Source organism: Diadema setosum, chromosome 14 (assembly GCF_964275005.1).
Source record: "Diadema setosum chromosome 14, eeDiaSeto1, whole genome shotgun sequence".
Classification (NCBI taxonomy): domain Eukaryota; kingdom Metazoa; phylum Echinodermata; class Echinoidea; order Diadematoida; family Diadematidae; genus Diadema; species Diadema setosum.
The window spans coordinates 1,251,350-1,270,788 of record NC_092698.1 but is presented as its reverse complement, the minus strand read 5'-3'; the positions used below and the strand labels follow the sequence as shown (position 1 = coordinate 1,270,788).

The 19,439-nt window shown below is 37.9% G+C and overlaps 1 protein-coding gene across 2 annotated transcripts; it reads left to right on the top strand.

The window, feature by feature from the left end:
- The first annotated feature begins 241 nt into the window (after nt 1-241).
- Nucleotides 242-18,879, top strand: LOC140237661 (large ribosomal subunit protein bL9m-like). Of its 2 annotated transcripts, none has more exons than XM_072317587.1 (8): nt 242-440; nt 8,388-8,502; nt 9,948-10,107; nt 11,145-11,269; nt 12,106-12,156; nt 14,106-14,210; nt 15,050-15,133; nt 15,862-18,879. In XM_072317587.1, the coding sequence occupies exons 2-8, from the start codon at nt 8,404-8,406 to the stop codon at nt 15,964-15,966; spliced, it is 729 nt and encodes a 242-aa protein (XP_072173688.1). In that variant the 5' UTR covers nt 242-440; nt 8,388-8,403; the 3' UTR covers nt 15,967-18,879. The 2 variants fall into 2 exon arrangements, with proteins under 2 accessions (XP_072173688.1, XP_072173687.1); XM_072317586.1 differs by having other exon boundaries at nt 12,103-12,156.
- The last annotated feature ends 560 nt before the right edge of the window (nt 18,880-19,439 follow it).

Sequence of the window (19,439 nt, the reverse complement as noted above, 5' to 3'; positions counted from 1 at the left end):
GTATGTTTTGTCGTCTCTATCCCTCTCCTTTTTTTTTTTCTATTTTCTTAGTCAGTAATCATTAGAGCAAAGAGAGATGATTCAAATCGGCAGTCCATCAGTTTGTCTTTCGTCGGTTTTCTACGCAATACTCGTGCAGCAGTACAGTAAGTAGGTGTGTGACACACGCACAACGTAACGGGCCCCATCCAGGATATCACACGTGATTTTTGGCCAGACATTATCATGATCGGATGGTGGTTCTGTTGGTCGTGCATCCAGTCACTAGCGGTTTTCTAGAGAGAACGACAGAATCAATATTTATCAAAATTAGTGGTCGACGATATGACGTGTTGAATATCAGTAGGAGCGTTGGAGGTCCACAGGGGAAAAAAAAAAACCCCAAGCAACTGTTCATCACTACGAAAAGAAGGAAGGTCTGTGTCTCAGAATCCGTGATTGTGAGTATTTTGGCGGTCGCTGTACAGGCAGCCGTGTGTAGCCGTGCTTCGCACGGGGTCTGGTCGGGCTGGGGATCCGGGGTGGTATTCTGTAAGCGCGATCCTTATTTCGATCCTAGGAGCGCGCGTAGGACAGAAAATAGGATACCCTTAGGACAGGCAAAATCGGTATTCTGTAAGCCTGTCCTACGCCTATCCTAGGACAGTCATTTATGAATAATGAATATTAATGAGGAAAGACAGGACACGCCCGACGCAGTATCTATAAGCCAATCATCTGGCTAATTTTACGCAATGCGCGCCCAAGATCTACATTGCTCAAACGCAGCTCTACTGTACGAGGAGTTAAAAATGTATTGTCAGTCTAATTTTACAGTTAAGAATACAATTTCGATTATCAAAGCTTTAGCACGCACTTAGCCCACCATGTAGACCTTACGAGTTCCATTAATTTGCATTTAAAGTTTTTGCAGAAATTAGCTCAAATTTTGAACTTTTGAAGGATGTTGGGGTAAACTGGGATATCATCACTGCATGCCAAACTTCGCCCTTAATTCAAAGTTATTACAAAATATATAAGATTTTCTTAAATATAAAAAAAATAATAATAATAGATGCACACACACACACACACACACAGATGCGCTCACATTATTCTATGATCGATATGCTTTAAATAATAATGTCTTGCTTATAGTTACTGTTTGTCCCACTTAAACCAAACCAAATATATAATGTTCCATTTCTCCCACGAAAAAAAAAAAAAAAACCCAAAGACAACACAAATACGACACTTACAGGAATATAGCGTAGCAATCCGTTATGTGGCTAGCATCAAAAGTCTTTGGGTCCGATTTAACATGTGTGCCCCATTCTAAATATCAGAAAGTTATTCGAGAAAATTCATCAAATCACAATTTTTTTGTCCCACTTAATTCACCCCGCTAGCTCTCCCCTATCTTTATGGTAGTATAGACTTACATGCTGGGCAATGATAACAGAATAAATAAAGGAGATTACTGACAGATTAAACAAAGATATAAACATGGAACTGCTATAGCTCCATGATATCCTTGTATAAACGCGTAAGTATCATTTTTAGGTAGAAATGTGCGCTTTATAAGAGTCTCACTATTATTATTTTATTAAGTACACTACATTTTGAAAAAAAAGACTGTTAGGTCACCGGGTTGCGTCACACACTATAGGTACGTCTTAACAATAATGTGTGCGTATGGATCGTTGCGTTACTAGTACTTTTCATATTCTACACGCGACCTAGAAGCGCACTGCGTATTCTACGTTTCTTTTTCTTTTATTTGGTTACTAGATCTTCATAGCAACGACTTCGAGGGTCACGTAATGTGGGCGGCGAAGGTAAGCTACTTGCACTGCGTCCGCATGACGATCGGGCCGACGCTGAGCATTAAATAATGATAACAACAATAATGACAATAATAATAAGAATAAGAATAAGAATAAGAATAAGAATAATACTCACAATAATAATAATGAAAATGATGATGATGATAATAATAATAATAGTAATAATAATAATAATGATAATGATAATATTAATAATGATTATCATTTTTACAATATTAATAATTATAATAATAGCTTTTGTTGTTATTGTGTACATAATATGCTTTTGATTTATTTTGTGCCGAATAAAATGAAGTGTGAATTGAATTGAAAATGGCGAACAACAAACAAATAAACACATACCAGCTAGATAAAGAATACAATTGTTTCGAACATTATAGACTGCAGTTTTAGAATCCTCAGTATGAGAGGAACAGATAACTCTCTTATACGATTCATGTATTTATTTTCTTGTTCATGAACATACAAAATAAGAGACAGTAGGTCGTCATATGGCCTATGTACGCATTAGCCCGGCATAAAGCGCCAGAGAAAGATTGCCTAGAGGCTATCCTTATTTTTGCTCCTAAACTTGATCCTACTTGTGCTTACAGAATACCACTTATCTTAAGATCTCATTAACATCTAATTATATCTAATTAACATATCAAGTTACGCCCCTATCCTAAACTGGGAGAGAAATAAGGATCCCTGACGTCACTGTCGGTGATAAGCACAATCAGGGTATGCAATCATGACTTTCTCACTTTAAAAAATTGTAACTTCTAAAAGAATGCACCAACTGACTTAAAAATTCACATGCAGCATGCCAAGACATCAGTAATCACATGTGGTAAGACAATAGCTAATTTCTTCTCATTTACTGTTAATTATTAAAGATTAATTACCAAAAAGTCCCCCAAAACCCACGTAATGCGTCAAAAAAAGCGTTTTACAACTTACGTAAAATCAAGATTTGAGGTCCATATTTTAAGTCTACCCCTATGTGTTTGGTATCAAATTAATGGATTTTTTCCTGGCATTGCTTGCATGCAATAAAAAACAGTGGTTCTTTCAGCTGGAGAAAGTTATAAGGTCTGAAGTCCCATCCTGGTAGGAGTGTAATGCTGGCTTATTTTTGTGACATTGTGACCTTTTAACCCATGCTGTACAGCTATACATGGAGAAACAGCTTATTTTTTCGCTTTTCCTGAAAGTACTGAAGACACACTACAATATGGTGTGCTGTTTGCCAATAAATGTTCAGCCAGTTTTGAGTTTTGAGCCATTTTCAAATGCTGAGTAAAATAAGTGCAGCCGTTTTTCAGTACTTTCAGTTAGGTATATCCTGATTTGACTACTTTAAAGAATCTTTTCCCCTTATTGAATATCCTTGTTTTTTTAACCATGAATTGTACATATGTAGAAATCTATTGTGTGAAAATTTTAGCAAATTTGAGCAATAGGAACTTATTTTTTTATATTTTTACAAATTGCTGAGCATAAATAAGACCGATACACGCCCATGTAATACTGCATGAAGGTCATATGATAAGTGTTCCGTGTTCATATTTCAATGCTTGTTCAATTTCTAAAGATATCATAAGCAAAAACATAGTATTTTGGCTTAATATGTCATTGTTTGAGTGTCACAGCTTGGATATCAACTCAAGTCATCATAAATCTCACATTCATTCTTCTATCTGTGTTTACAAATATGAGAATTGATCCAAACACTGTGCGCACATTCAAGGTCAAACTGTACAGATAATTTTTTAGATGAAAAATATAATATCTTCCAAAGTACCAGCCCTAATTTCATAAAAATTTGTAATAATGGCCACTATATGTCTGTTACCTATTCCTGAAAGTTTCGCCTCTTCACTCTCTGGCAAAAGTGAAATATGATAAAATATGTAAAAGTGGTTTTATTTGAATTCAAAATAATGCCTACAAAATTGATCATCCATTTCGAGAAGTGAAAATATGAAATTCATTCATATTTTGTGATATGTCATGGCTATGTGCTGGTGGTGAATGAAAGGGATATTTATCAGGAATATCTAACAGCAATATCAGATGAAAAAAGCATTCTCCTTTTTTTTTAATGAATTTTTCCAATATATTAGTCATTTCAATGTAATTCGACACCCCTAATTTAAATGCTAATTTATGCGCAGTTTAATGCAAAATTTTGACTCTTTCTTTACATGAAATGAAAATTTGAACACTCAGCTACAACAAACAACAAAAAAAGCATTTTCAACAAGTTTTTTCATTTTTGCCCTGTTACACAATTGCATACCCTGATTGTGCTATTGACCTGTCCTATTTCTCCTCCTACGCGCGGTGTTACAGAATACCAATCGCGTATTTAGGAGCGAGAGCTGTCCTAGGATCCTTACAGAATACCACCCCTGGATCCGGATGGGTCAACAAGGGTGTCCTAACCGCACCGGCGAGGCTGTAACATGTTACTGCTCTGCTTGGTTACCCACAGGCACAGCGCCCAGGCGTTATCTAGAATCTTAGCTAAGGTAGTGTGCGGCAGTGAGGGGCATTATTTACGACACTGGGCATTATATTTTTTTACAACACGACCTAGGCCTACACCAGTTCTAGATGTCTAACTTTTTATGCACTTGTCAATTGTGTAGGCCTAGTCCCGGCCCATGGGTACCCGGGGATGGGCGGGACTTGCATCCCACTTGCAATTTTGGGATGTTACACTACCCGGCCAAGTCCCGGCCAAGTCTCCGACAGGTCGGGCAAAATTTTCACGGAAATCCCCCGCTAAGTCCCCGGCAGGCCGAGCAAAATTGAAGTTGAAATCCCCGGCCAATTCCCCGACAGTCCGGGCAATATTTGTGCAGAAATCCCCGGCCAAGTCCCCGACAAGTCGGGCATATTTGTATAGAAATCCCCGGCCAAGTCCCGACCCTCAAGGCCCGGTCACACTGCCCAAAAGTCGCGTAAGTTTGCGTGAATCACGCAAGAAATTTGGTTTTGCGCGTGCTTGTCCGTTGAGAATTTTCGCTGATTTACGCGATGAAAATCACCGATGAATTGCACAAGAACTACGGAAATATCACTCAAAAATCACTAATCAGCGCATAGGCACGCAAAGGCCCCAAATAGGGCGAATTCGTGATTGTGCGCGACGCCTGACGACAGAGGTCCACGGAAAATCACGCATAATCTGCGCTTTATCACAATTAACTGCGTATGAATCGCACATAAACGTGATAGCGGCAACATTTTCGCAAACAATCACTGATATTCCACGCATATTTCGCGCGTTGTTCGCGTAAGAACAACGCAAACTACGCAAAAATTACATAAAAACTAAAACAGCGCAATACTGCCTAGAAGTGTGTAAACTTTTACACCAAGCCGAGTTTTGAGCTGCTCAAAAACCTGGCTTTTGAGGACCTGTCACACTGCCCAAAAGTCACGTAAACGCATGAATCACGTAAGAAATTCAAGCCTTATTTTACGTGATACGATGCGCAATTTGCGCATTTCATGAGTTTGTCTACAATTTTGAACCTTCGTAGTTGTCAGCCGATGTGCGCCGGATCGGCACTTTACGCAATTCCATGTTTTGAGGAGCTGAAAACTCGGCTTCGCGTAAAAATTTTACGCAGTATTGCGCTGTTTTACGTAATTTTTGCGTAGTTTGCGTGGTTCTTACGTGAACAATGCGCGAAATATGCGTGGAATATCAGCGATTGTTCACAAAAATGTTGCCGCTATCGCGTTCACCAACGACTCTCCACTGACAAAAAAGCAGACTATAAATAATGACGCATGTTTCGCGCTTGAAACACCTACGTATCACTGAAAATCACTGAAAAAAAAAATATTGGCGTAGGCCTATGTATCTCTAACAGAACACGGTAAATACTCACGAAATACTGATCGAGGAATCACTAATGTATCACTAACAACTCACGTGTGATTGTGGCGCTATATTTTTGCGTGATCTTTCCGTAGTTCTTGCGCAATTCATCGGTGATTTAATCAGCGAAAATGGTAAAATTCTCGACGGACAAGCACAAAAAACCAAATTTCCTAGTTACCGGTACGTGATTTATGCGATTACGCAACTTTTGGGCAGTGTGACCGAGCCCGCCCGCGTGGAATCGCGTAAAGCGCCGATCCAGCGCACATCCGCGGACAATACGATCGAAGGTTCCACGTCAGAAAAATTCATGAAATGCGCAAATCGCGCATGTTTCGCGCTAGGCTCTTTACGTGATTCATGCGTTTACGCAACTTTTGGGCAACGTTACGGAGTCCTCAATAGCGGGGAATTGCTAGTCAAGCGAAATAATTTATGGTCACATTACTGTACTGGAAATGGTACAAGTCATAATCAACTCTCAAGCAAAATCTGGCTCAATCCCGGCCAAAATTCCCGCCCCAAATGCCTGCCATTTGGTTGGAGCGAATTTCCCCCGACAAACCCCGGTATATTCCCCACCCACCGGGGCAAAATAAGTGAATCTCCCCCGACACACCACGGTCCATTCCCGACCCACCGGGGCAAAATAATTGTATTTCCCCCGACAACACCCCGGTACATCCCCGGCCCACCGAGAAAAATTAAGTGAATTTCCCCCTACAAAGCCCGGTCTATTCGCGACCCACCCGGGCGAAAAAAATGCTGAAATCCCCGCCCAACTTGGTTGCAAGTCCCGGCCATCCCTGGGTACCCATGGGCCGGGACTTCAATTGACAAGTGCATTAAGTAGAATGTAGTCTAGCTATGCGATTGGTCGATTGCCCATCACGTGACATTTAGTTAAATAAAAGTTCCATCATTTGTCCATCACTCACACTCTCTGCGGACTCTGGTTGTCAGCCTAACTATACACAGCCCAGTCGCTCAGACTGTATTAAAGTAGCGCGACAGCGTACTAACACTAACAGCTTCTGGTCGGGCTAGTTGTCAGCCGTGCAATTTTGTTTGAGCAAAAGTGGATAAATTTAGCGCATGGCTGACGTCACCCATTTCCATTCATACGCGTTGACTCCCATGTAGGCCTAAAAACAACTCACGATTGACTCGAGGTTTTTGTTCCATCACATGGCTCTGATGTCACATTAAAACAAACATTCACCACGCTCACTCATCAATTACGAGCGCGCTTACAAGCGCATACTTTTGTCACTCATTTTTCTAAACAACTCACTGCACTTCAACTGATCGGCTTTGCGTATGTATGTACGTAGCGTACACGGTGACGAGTGACTGTGACTGTGCAGCTACTCATTCGTCACTTCTCTTCACTACTTATCCATCTCGCATCTGATATATATTTATATAAGTGGTCGCAAGTTCGCACTGTGATTTTTTGTTACACACACCTGTCCACTCTCCATGAGATTACTGTAAAAGTGGAAATTTCCGCGTATTTCGCGCAATCAGAAGCTAGCGTGAAAACAAAAGCATGGGAATATTTTTGTGTGCCATATGTTCCAGTAGTTGATGTCTTGATTCCTCGGAATTAAGGATACGTGAAACTCTTCTTACCCAGCCAAGTGCGAAAAATTACTCGCACAAAAATATCCACTTTTACAGTATGAGATTTTATATGTTTTGATTATAACTCAATTTTTTGTCCAAACAAATAGAGTTTTTTCTTCTTAGACAGTCGACAGTCTGTCCCAAGTAAGTTGTGAATCATGTCAAAAATAATAACTTAATTTACTTTAATAATTAAAAATGTTCTAACCAAACTGAATACTAGTACTCAGGGCCATTATGAAACCCAGAAGTGACACCAGAAATGATAAACTGGTCCACCCCCCCCCCCCCAAGAATGTGGCGCTGGCCGTACGTGTAACTATCTAGATCTATATAGAGTAGGCATACTAACTTAATCATTCCTGTTTGCAACAGGGTGCCTATTTGCAGCAGGGGCAGTCTCATCATGTTCATTCATTGATGAAACAGCCGAAGAGCGTCAAGTGTGTTTTGTCCCACTTCAGAACTAAAGCGGGAGTTACATGTACTTGCAAGCAAATGTTTCTATATGTATGGGAATGTAGTGACGGTACTCTTGCACCTGATTGGTCCTTTCATCAGTGAATGAAATGGCCCCTACTGCAAATATAGGCACCTTGTCACAAACAGCGAAGACTTTTCCACATTTGATGCATGCACTGCACTATTCATACCTATGCTATTATGTTGGTTACAGCATATTTTCAGGTAAATAAAAATTTATCTTGATTTATTTTGCTGTATCACTCTACACTACTCTACCCTTGTTACCTAATGTCAGCTTATGCACGTGCACAGATATGCAATTTGTTTCCCCTTCCACTTGCCAAATGTGTACCTAGAGATCTGTATGTGCATGCATGCTGCACTCATCCGTGCTAACATGCGCAGGTTAAACAAGGGTAAGGTAGTACAGAATGGTGTGGCAAAATTAGTTGTAGGGGTACATCTAAAGGAACTCTCCAATATTTTCATTGAGGAATTCAACAAAGGCAATGTTGCGATTCTTAGTAGTTTGTAAGTTGCAGTGAAATTTTACTTCCTGTTTTATCATTACCCACAAATGGCAGCTTTGTGTTGATCAACATGCTATCAGCATTCTCTCAAGCCATTGTGAGGCGGTCAAGCCAACTCCTTTCCACTGTCGGTCACAGTGCAGCAGTACTTACTCAGCTTCAACAGAGGGTAAGTTCAAAGTCTGTACATTAGCCTTAGTCTAAGGTTAGGATAGGATTAAAATTGTTGACATCTAGTATTTTGCACCATGGTATATAACCAATTGTCAATATAGTGCAATAAATTTGTCAGGAAATTGTTTTCATTCAGACATCAAGAAGGTGTCAGGTTTTTACTTAGGACAGTTGTTGTTTTAATAGTAAAATATGGCAAAGTGATTATGCACTACACCTTTTTCTCATGCACAAGGTTTGAATATACATGGAAAGTTTGTAGTGCAAGTGGAGCAACTGATTGACAGTCTTGTAAATACAGTCATGTAACTATCATATTGGAATCTTGTATTCTTTGTGGGTGGGGTAAGAAATTTTCTGATTGTATGCTCCCTTGTGAAGATCAGGATAATTCACCATGTGGGATTAAACAACAACAACAACAAATTGAACCGGGTTGATGAAGGCTTTTTCCATGTATTCTTTGATTTTTGGTTTATGATTATGAACATTGCAAATGACTTCCCAGGCTGGGTAGCTTCATTTCTACTGTCTAGTGATTGATAAAGTGCTTAAGATTTATTAATAAACTGCACAGAATATTCTGTTACATCGTGTTAAACCTCTGAAATGTATCATTTGTTTATTTTATGTGTGTGTGTGTGTGTGTGTGTGTGTTTTGATAGTGATTCAAATAAAGGATACTAGTAGTAATTTTTATAGTAAACAATAGGTGTATCACCGGCCTAAAAATTATTTCTATTGTTCAAGGTCAAGTGAAAGTGAAGTGTATGCAAGAAATCACAGCAAACATTAGGCCATTGATGTACAGTGCACTCCCATTATAAACAAAGTCCTTGGGACCAGCGGTTTTCTTTCGCTATGTTAATAGCCAAACAGTTTGGATAAACTAGGTGATAATTTTAGAAACTGAATTTTCACTTTGTTGTAACAAGTATTTCGTTATAGCTGTGTTCGTTTTAACAGGAATGCACAGTCTAGATTGTAATCTGTGTCATGCAGTACATGCAGTATTCCACCATATGCATGATGTGTAAAATAATTACTGCTATTCTTTGAGTAAGGACCAGTTGACAAAGGTGCCCAAGATTTCAGGACATGGGTCCATGGCCGTCCATGGAATGAATTGTATGCATTATAATTCCTTTATCAAACCATATTTATACCTTAGAAGAGATAGTTGCAGTAGTGGTATAATTCATGCAGTTGTGTCAACTAGAGTTCTACTACCAGAACAGCTTTCAAATTTTTAGAAATATACATGTAATTAGTGGTAGTTTGACTAAAAGATGAAACTGCAAAAGGGTTTTCACTTTTCTTTTGCTATCTCTTATAGACACTATCACTGTGATTTATCATTTGGATCTTTGTGGAAAAATAACAAAAACAAAATGCAAAAAATCCTGAACACTTGATTTGTATGTCCTTTGATTTCTTCAGAATGTGAACATTGTGAGAAGACTGTTCCCGCCCCCCGTCCCCAAACTGGGCAAAGCGCCCAGGGTGCTGAAGAAGCAGCACAGGGTCTACATCCTGGAAGAGAACACCCAACACAATCCTCGCCGGAAGCTCCAGCTCATCCTCACCCAGGATGTCCCAAGTGAGTACAAATTGTAGGAGGTGTTGGTCGGAATGACTACCTGGCAGGGTCAAAGGTCATGATCTGTAAAGACCCTATAACATGGGAAAATATTGATGGCCAGATTGAATCTATATATTCATTTGTGGCCCACCAGGATATGTTCGAAAACTACAAATAGCTCCCATCAGCTAATACAGGCATAGAAGCCTATGATCAACTTGCACTCCAGTTGAGATTTTTAGACTGTGTATACTACAAGTAATTACATTAATATCAGCGATAAAGCTGTATCCGGTACAGTTTGGGAGATTCTAGAATATATCTGAGCAGGGTCAGTCTACCCACTTCATGGTATATTCCCTCGTTACCAGGTCTTTAAGGGCAAGGTTTGGTTACAACTTTAATTGGTCCCTTGGTAGTTGATATTCTGCAGCAGCTTTAGGGAGCTGGCTCCTAGCCATTATTTCTGCATCAGTCACAAAAGGTCACAGGTTCAAGACCCTGCTACACAAGCTGGAGCCGATGGTTGCATAGACATAGACTTTGATCAACAGATACTAGTAAGACATACAGTACAATTAGCATCAAAGGCATAATTTACCATATGAAGATGAAACAAAACTTCAGCATTAGTGCTTCAAAGTATTTCTAAAATGTGAGTTAGGGATAGAAACAACCAATGTAAAAGTTTGAACCAGTATAATCGATGTTAAGTATTGTTAAATATACAAAATCTGAACAATAGTTAAAATAAAAATGTTTCCAGACTAAACTTTATACAGTTATGATTTGTTGAGTGAATAGTGATATCTCCTTATATTTTAGGCTTTATTGCAAAAATTTTATATGGCAGGATGTTTTATGTTACAACTGACCTGCACATATGCATCAAATGTGATATCTTTAACATTTTTTAAATCACTTCTCCCAGAGATAAACAGGACCTTTAAGTGTTCATGTTGAAGGCCGATAGTGTGATATGTCCATGTTGCTGGAGCATCACCAGTGGACATTGTACCAATGACTTTTTTTTTTTTTGTCACTTCACTTCCCAGAATACGGCCTACGAGGAGATGTGATCACGGTGGACAAGCGGATCGGTAGAAACAAGTTGCTGCCATCAGGTGTGGCTGTCTATGCCTCCCCTGAGAACCTTAAGGAGTTTGCACTGGCCAAACAGGTGGGGTTTGTAAAGGCATACCTGGGCACCATTCTTTGCAGCAATTCTAAATTGCAGTAGTTGCAGTTACAGTTGCAGTGACTATGCATTAATCAATCAGATTTGAGTACAGTGGACTCACATTATAACGAAGTCTTCGGGACCGGCAGTTTTGTCTCGTTATATCGAAATTTTGTTATAACTGAATAAATAAACAGCAAAAAACATTGAGGGCATAATGTCTTGGCCTGAATTTTTACTTCGTTGTAACCGGAATTTCGTTATAACGGTGTTCCTTTTAAATGGGACTGCATTGTATTTGAAAAATTATCACGATAACTGCTGTATAGCAACTTGTGATGATCCCAAACTACTGTATGAAATAAACACCTGTAGTCTGTTCCAGTACGATGTAGTAGCTATTTTTCATTTGGACATCAATGCTTGAGGGGAGGATATCATAAACAAGACTTTTTAGTAGTAATTAAATGGAACTGGAGATATAGAAAGTGCTTGATCAGTAGAAATGATTAGATCTCATGGAAGCTCTGTGAATATTAGTATTTCTTCCTACTCAGTGATAAGTATCAATCCTGTGAAATCCGTTTTTGTGATGATTGTAGGATTTTAACTCTATGTCTGATTGTTCGTTCATATGGTCTCTCGCCCTTTACTTCCCTGTATTTCTCTGTTTGTTCAACAACATCACTGCATGCCATCCCTGCATTTCCTTGAAAGCTTTCAAGTTCAACTGTAAGATTATGCATACTTCATTTTCTTCTATAAATTACCATGTTTGGTCATTATGTGCCCTACATCTCATATTTTCCCTCTTTATTTTCACATTCCAACAGAAGGAGGAGGATGATAAGGCTGCACCACTCAGACTCACTCCAATGGCAGTAAAGGTAAGCAAAGGCAACAGTCTCAAGAATTCTCATGAAACAGGAAACATTTGATATCTATTAAAAATTTGTGAGCCGTTTATTGCACACAATATTAGTGCAGTTGTTGAAGTACTGGGACACCCTGTTAAAACGAGGTCACCGTGACTGCTGACTTGACTCATTATACTGTAAACACACAAACTTTTACGCTGCTTTTGGAGAGTGCAAATGTTAATTGCGGCAAAAACATCTTCACAATTTTCTCTGCACACTTTCAATTGGCTGAAAAATGTGCAGCACAAGTTCAAGAATCAGCGAATATGTTTTTGAGTTGCTCATCGTGAAAGATTACTCGCGTGAAAATATGGACGTTTACAGTACCTGGTACTTTGTAAGCAAGCTCATTATAATCCGGTTTCCTTGTACTAGTCATCTCCTTCCCCACTTCATCATCCTGTTTTGATATATGACAAAATTTGAAATGCCCCCACATGTTTCTTTAGTGATACAGGACTGACTACTGTATAAGCTGTTATTTTCGCGTACAGATATTTTTCCAAATAGACATCGACGGAAACCTAAATGCACTATTACCCTAGCACCTGGTGACATTTTCGGTTATTGTTAAATTTGTGATCCAACTGTGATTCATGAAATCAAACCCTCGCAAAAATAGCAGCTTATACAGTATGACTGCCCAAAACAAAAAATGAATGAATCATGTATAAATGTTGTGGCGTGTGAGCAGTCAAGAATATACAGTGCACTCCCATTCAAACGAACATGGTTATAAGGAAATTCTCATAAGAACAAAGTAAAAATTTATGTCCCATACCTCTGGTTCCAGGGTTGTTGTTGTCAAGTTGTCAGTCTGTTCATGTCTGTCTGTCCAGTTATTTGTAGGAAGTGAAAAATTAAAACAATCCTGGAAATTTTCTTCAAACATACCTATGACAGAAATATCATTTCAGCAGGCTTTTTGGTTGTTATCAATGATCTTTTGTGTAAATGCTGTATACACATTGAATTAAAGGGATGGTACAGTATTGATGGAGATGAGAATTTGACTTTTAACTTTGTGCAAGATACCAAGAAAACACTGAAGAAATTGTACAGAGCATAATATTTTAAGAGGAATTCAAAGTTTATTTGATGAAAATCTGGTTTGGAATGACTGAAACATCCAAAAGCAAAGTAAAACGAAGCGATTGCAATAAAAGATGGGTCCCACACTTTATTAGAATCGCTCTGTTTTGTTTTGGATATCTCAGCCATTTAAAAAGCAATTTTCATCAAATAAACATTGAATTCCTCATGGAATTACATGCTCTTTCATATTTCATAAGAGGTTTCTCATTATCTCACCAAAAAAAAATGTTAGAAACCTGAAATTATGTCTCAACCAAAACTATACGATCCCTTTAAAATGGTTTGCTATAACCATTCTCTCTGATTTGGGGTTAAGATGTTAAATCTTAGTATGGTGTATGACTCCTGAGCAGTACATTTATGTGGGTATTGTGTGGTGAGTAAGGACAAAACAGGTAATATAGTGTAGTGATATGATATACTAGCTGTGACAGATCAGTGTTGGGGCGACAAAACTTTATATCTAAAAAATTTCAAATGTTCATAGGAGAGCAAAAACATGGCAGCCAAAGCAGCATAACAAATGGGATAGCCTTTCATTTATCATGCCATGGTGGTTTCATTCTTTAAACTTTTTTCTTTCTTTTTTTTTTTTTTTTTTTTTTTTTTTGTAAGACAGCTTGGATTTGGACAGGACATCACTTAACTCAACTGATTATCTGACAATTAATCAAAAAAGTGATTTTCACCAAAATAAGAGTTACATGGTTTTGTCACCCTAGACATAATATGTTATTTGTGTTTTTAATGTTGAATTGTTATTTTACTTTCATTTGTATGTTTCTCTTATTTTTCTTTTATTTGTGGTGCTGAAACTGTAGACCATAGCTTTTCTGAAAAAGAATCAGCTGCCAGTCAAAATGCACCATGAACTGAAGTGGGATGTCATCACCAAGGATCATGTAATCCATGCTTTCAGGCATAATGTGAGTTGCTTTTTATTTATTTTCTCTTTAGTCTGTGCCCCTGTGTCATGTGTTATCTCTTGGGTGTTTGGTATTTGTGTTTTTAGTATTGTTCACCTATCTGTTTATTCATGATCATTTCTTTATTCATATTCCTATTCATTGTCAATCAGTTGCAATGATCATTTCTTGTTAACTCAAAAGTTGTTCCTTCAGTAGTTCAAGGATGTGCCAGTAAACATCTCAAATTTTGACATGTGATAATACAAAGACAGTCAGTTAAATCATGCTTTTCTGTGTGTGTAATTATGGGTTATGGTCAAAATTTGAAATTGCACACTTTATGCTTAAAGTTGAGGAGGGTTTGATCCAATTCAAACTTGACGAGATGCAAGAATATGTGGTAAAAGGGCTAACTATTGCTCTGATATTTGAAATTCATGGTTATGATTAAGAGTTTATGATTCAACTTACAAGTCACAATTCTTTCTGTTTTTGTAGGAAAATTTCGACCCATTCATTCAAACTTGCCGTATTCGTAAACTAAGTTTGAACAAAGCATTGATTGTTCAAAATAAATGGTCGAAATTCAAATGTAAGCTTTTTCCCTTTTTGAGGTTACTGATTGTATCACTTTTGATAATTGTGTCAACACGTAGTTTCACCATTCATGTTCAAGCATTTATTAGTTTGTAATTCATCCAAAGGAGAAGAGAAGATGCTCAATGGGCACACATATCTTGGAAGCATTTTGATAGTACAGTGACAACATACCAATAAAGTTTCTATCGTATTTCCAATCGTCGTAATGTGTGCATCTGTTATGTTTACCCCTCTAATCTATTTTATACCCAACACAGTTTGGGGTGGTTGTACCAGAGCATGCCTTGACTCTCCCTGACGAACCAATCACAGATTTTGGAACATACAACATCACAGTGACAGTAAGTCAACATATTATGTGGTATTTGGTAGCCTGGGTTACCAAGTGAGAATCCTCTGTCCTGTTGAATAATTACTTCTTCTTTTGTTATCTCTTTTTTTTCTTTTTTTGTGCTGTACCTTGGGTTACCAAAAAATGAGTGAAAGTAAGTTGAAAACTTGATGCAAGAAGATTTTATTCTGTAACAAAAAATGAACGCTGATACATAAGATAAATCTCTTAATTTAACGAATGATTTATCTCTTTCTGATTGCAGCTCTGCAGCAACACTTCATGTGGTTGCAGTAGCAGCACCACCAGTACCACAGCACTATTCATTTTGATCAGTCCACAGATGGAAATAAGCAATCACGGCCAACTTTGTGTATTGAAATAATGTCTCTCTGAATTACTCTACAAAATTATAGTAACATCTCAGAAAAAAAAAAAAAAAATGTGACAATGCTATAACCTGGGATATGATGGTATCATGGCTTACGGTTTCCCATATCATATGCATACAGCCTAGATCACACTCATTTTAGTGAAATGAGAGAATTTTCTTGAATAAGACTTCTCCTGTGTGGACATCATTTTATTGACCTGTGTTTTGATCAGTTTAGTTAGATAAGAGACATTGAAAGGAGATGACTTTTCCTCTCTTTTTTGTTTTTGTTGCTGTTTGTTAGTTTTTCGTCATTTTCTGTGATTTTAACTTTTGCCTGTAATTCATATGTCTTGATTCTGCAGGTGAATGGATTGGAAACGATTCCTATGGAGATGAATGTAGTCAAGCATGTCCCTAGGACGAGGAGGGATCGAGAAGCAAGAAAAGCAGAGGAGGAAGACGGATGAGATAGAATGTTAAACGGAGGATAGAACATGAACTTGGAAGGAACAAAGCAAAGTGTTGTGCTTCAAACTTAAACAGTCAACCTTGCCGAAGTCGAATCTATTTGGACTGAAGAAGTAGCTTCGACTTTTAGAAAATTCGACTTATGAGGGATTAAAATCAATAGAATATGAAGAGAAAAGGACTTGAAAAGACCTTTGACTTAGGCAATTATTTGACTTATGCAAGGTCAACTAGTTCCACACTATGATCCTCTGCGACCAAGTTACGCAGCCACAACCATCAGTGACTAAGTTTAGTGACCATGCTCCTTTTTCAGGAGTATGTTGGTCTTGCTACTTGTGTGGCAGGCTTGTTTGCCATCTTGCAATGTAGAGTGGACTATGATGTTTCTCCATTGTGGTTCTCTCAGTGTCGAAGAGCTGTTGAGGTTAGGATCAGGAACAAGAAAGGTTTGATGTTTTGACTAATGTTTTCCAAGTTCTTTGCATATCATACCTCCTTTGTAAGGATTAATTTTCGCAATTCTGTAGCCAGCTTATGGTGCATGTTATTTAAGGTTCCCCAACCCTAATCACAAATGAACAGTGAACTCCAGTCATAGAGGTGAAATCAAAAGAATTTGGCAAAATGATGAGCTTTACAGGTTATTCATCAACAAGCAAGAGACAGAAATTGGCCCACTTCAGTGAGTTTGCCATTGATAAGAAATCATTCCAATTATCTTGTATACAAAACCACCAGATTGTCTAGCCCTGAAAGGGCACTTGAATTGCTCACCCCAAGCAACCATGCAGAATATAATTTTCTCTTAATAGACACCTTTCTTGTAATATCAACCAGTGATATGCTGTGAAAATCAAAGTAGGGTAATCTCCTGGTTGAGGTATATTTTGATGCAGTGAGCACTAAACCAGTTAATATATGAACAGATTGATTCATTACTATGTAGGAGGTGACCATGTACAGTGGAAACTCGATATAAAAGAGATCTCTTATAACAAAATACCTGATAGTGATATAACAAACTAATTTTTATGGTCCCAAGGAATTCATTTCCTATGTTTTGTATTGTTTATTGACTACTGATATAACAAAATATCTGATATAAAGAACAAATTGTCATGATCCCAAGGATCTCGTTATACCGAGTTTCCACTGTACGGATAATCTCTTATATGTAGCTGAATTTTGGATCGAAGAATGCTTGACTGGTGCTAGTGTACAAATAGAAATAATCAAGTGTAATGGATGCAATGGTGTATGGTATGAATTCATGATATGCAAAATACTGTAAAACCAGAAATGTTTGTGTGCATTTTAATTTTGCGACTTTCTTGAGAGCCAAGATTCGTGAAATTAAAATGTACACAAAATTAGTTCTACACTATATGCATTAATGCCAGTGGCAATTCGCGAAAATTTCATGCTGCGAAAATATCTTGCATTACAGTATTTGGCAGCCCAACGTTTCCCTCCTGTACCAGTAATGTAATGTTATGAACATGATCTAAATGATGGAAAACGCTCTCGTAGTTAACACCAGAGGCTATAACTAAAGCAATTGAGGGAACACCCAGATCACTCAATCATGTTCTGTATAATGTTATGATGGCATACAGCTAGAAGTGCTGTCCCCTTGTGCACAAAATGCACAGAATAAATTGTGTTATGACAAACATGCAAAGTGTATCATCAAATAAGTTCTCTGTGTGCATTGCATATTGGTGTGTCTGTGCCTGCAAGTGCTGCTAGGAGATCACTATTATGGGTGCCTAAAACCCAGTACACTGTACATATACAGCAGGCCCCCATTTCATCAAACATGGTTGTGGCAGAGTGAAATTTGTTAAAACAAAGAAAAATCTGGTCCCTAAATTATTAAATTTCCTTGGGTTATAACAAATTTTCCATAATTATGACAAAAGAAAGCTGCCAATCTTCAGGACTTTGTGGTAATGAGAGTTGCATGTTATATTTTTCAAATATTTGGGATGTCATAACTCAAATGTTTCCTCTGTTTTGCTATGTGATGATAGTATCTGCGAGGGGAGGTAGACAAATATTGTTACACCCATGAATTTCCAAAGGTTCTGTCCTCAGATTGGGGGGGGGGGGGGATCATTGACCTTGACCCCCAGCCTTTAAAAAAAAAAAAAAAAAAAAAAAAAAAAAAAAAAAATGTTTTGCAGCCACTCAATAAGTCATTACCAGCAATTAAGAGACTTTGGAAAATTCTGGAACCAAAACAGACAATTACATAAGGACACAAAGGACTCAGATGAAGGCCTTTTATTACTCTACCTCATTAAAACACTCAGAATGAATACTGGTAGTAAACATTGTGCATAAAAGATGTGTTCATGGGTAACGAATGGGCTTCATGATGTGTAACAGTTAGGGCTTGTTCATGTATATAAACAAGTAAGTAAAAACAGCAACCAAATAACTATTGCAAAGACAAGAGTGACCATGAGGTATACCATTAGCAGTGTGATGTGCAAATACAGATGTAACCATGACATTTTGATCGTTAAGTACAAAATTGTATCCTCAGATGTGATTAGCAACTTAATATTGGGTCTGTATTGTTATGCTGGCATTTGATTGGCCAGGATCAGTGATTCTTAACAACAACATTGATATGATAATCCTTCACTGACAAAGGTAGGTTAACGGTCCCAAAGTCCAAGTCACCATAATTACATGTAATTGTATTCCTGATCCATAGAAAGTTATAATTGGTGATAGACCCAGTGGAACATGAAACTGAGTGAACTACAGTTCAGTGTCATTTGATATACAGGTATAGGTTGCAGTCATGATATACAGTGGACTCCTGTTATAATGAAGCCCACAGGACCTTTCGTTATATCCAAATTTCTTTATAACCGAACAAATAAACAATGAAAATACATAAGGGAAATGATGTTGTGGTCTGAATTTTTACTTCGTTATAACCATAATTTTGTTATAACCGTGTTTGTTATAACGGGAGTACACTGTATCACAGCAAAGAAGTGTAGTTGGTACACTATGCTCCATTCAGCCATATCGGGTAAGAACAAGAGGAAAATGTATCATATTAATGGCAGTCAACTGCATTTGACATAAACCTGCTAGATTTCATGGAGACAAGCCAGATGATATCCTATAACTACAGTACACGTATACACTTATTTGAAAGGCAGTGTGAAAGATGTCTCAAATTTGTGCACATGGACTCATTGGCACAAAAAAGGGCTAATCAATGATATCATAAATACAGTAATGACCCATCTTGCCGCTGCATGTTGTTCAGCTCACTTCATAGGATTTAGCTGCTTTCTCATCATATCTTCACAACTACTGCGTGAACATTCACCATAGGAATAAGTACACAAATTATTACAATCACGTTTTCTGATAGTAGGTACAATAGTTATAGGTATTATTGGTCGAAATGACAGCGATTACAGGCGACTCCTGCTACAAG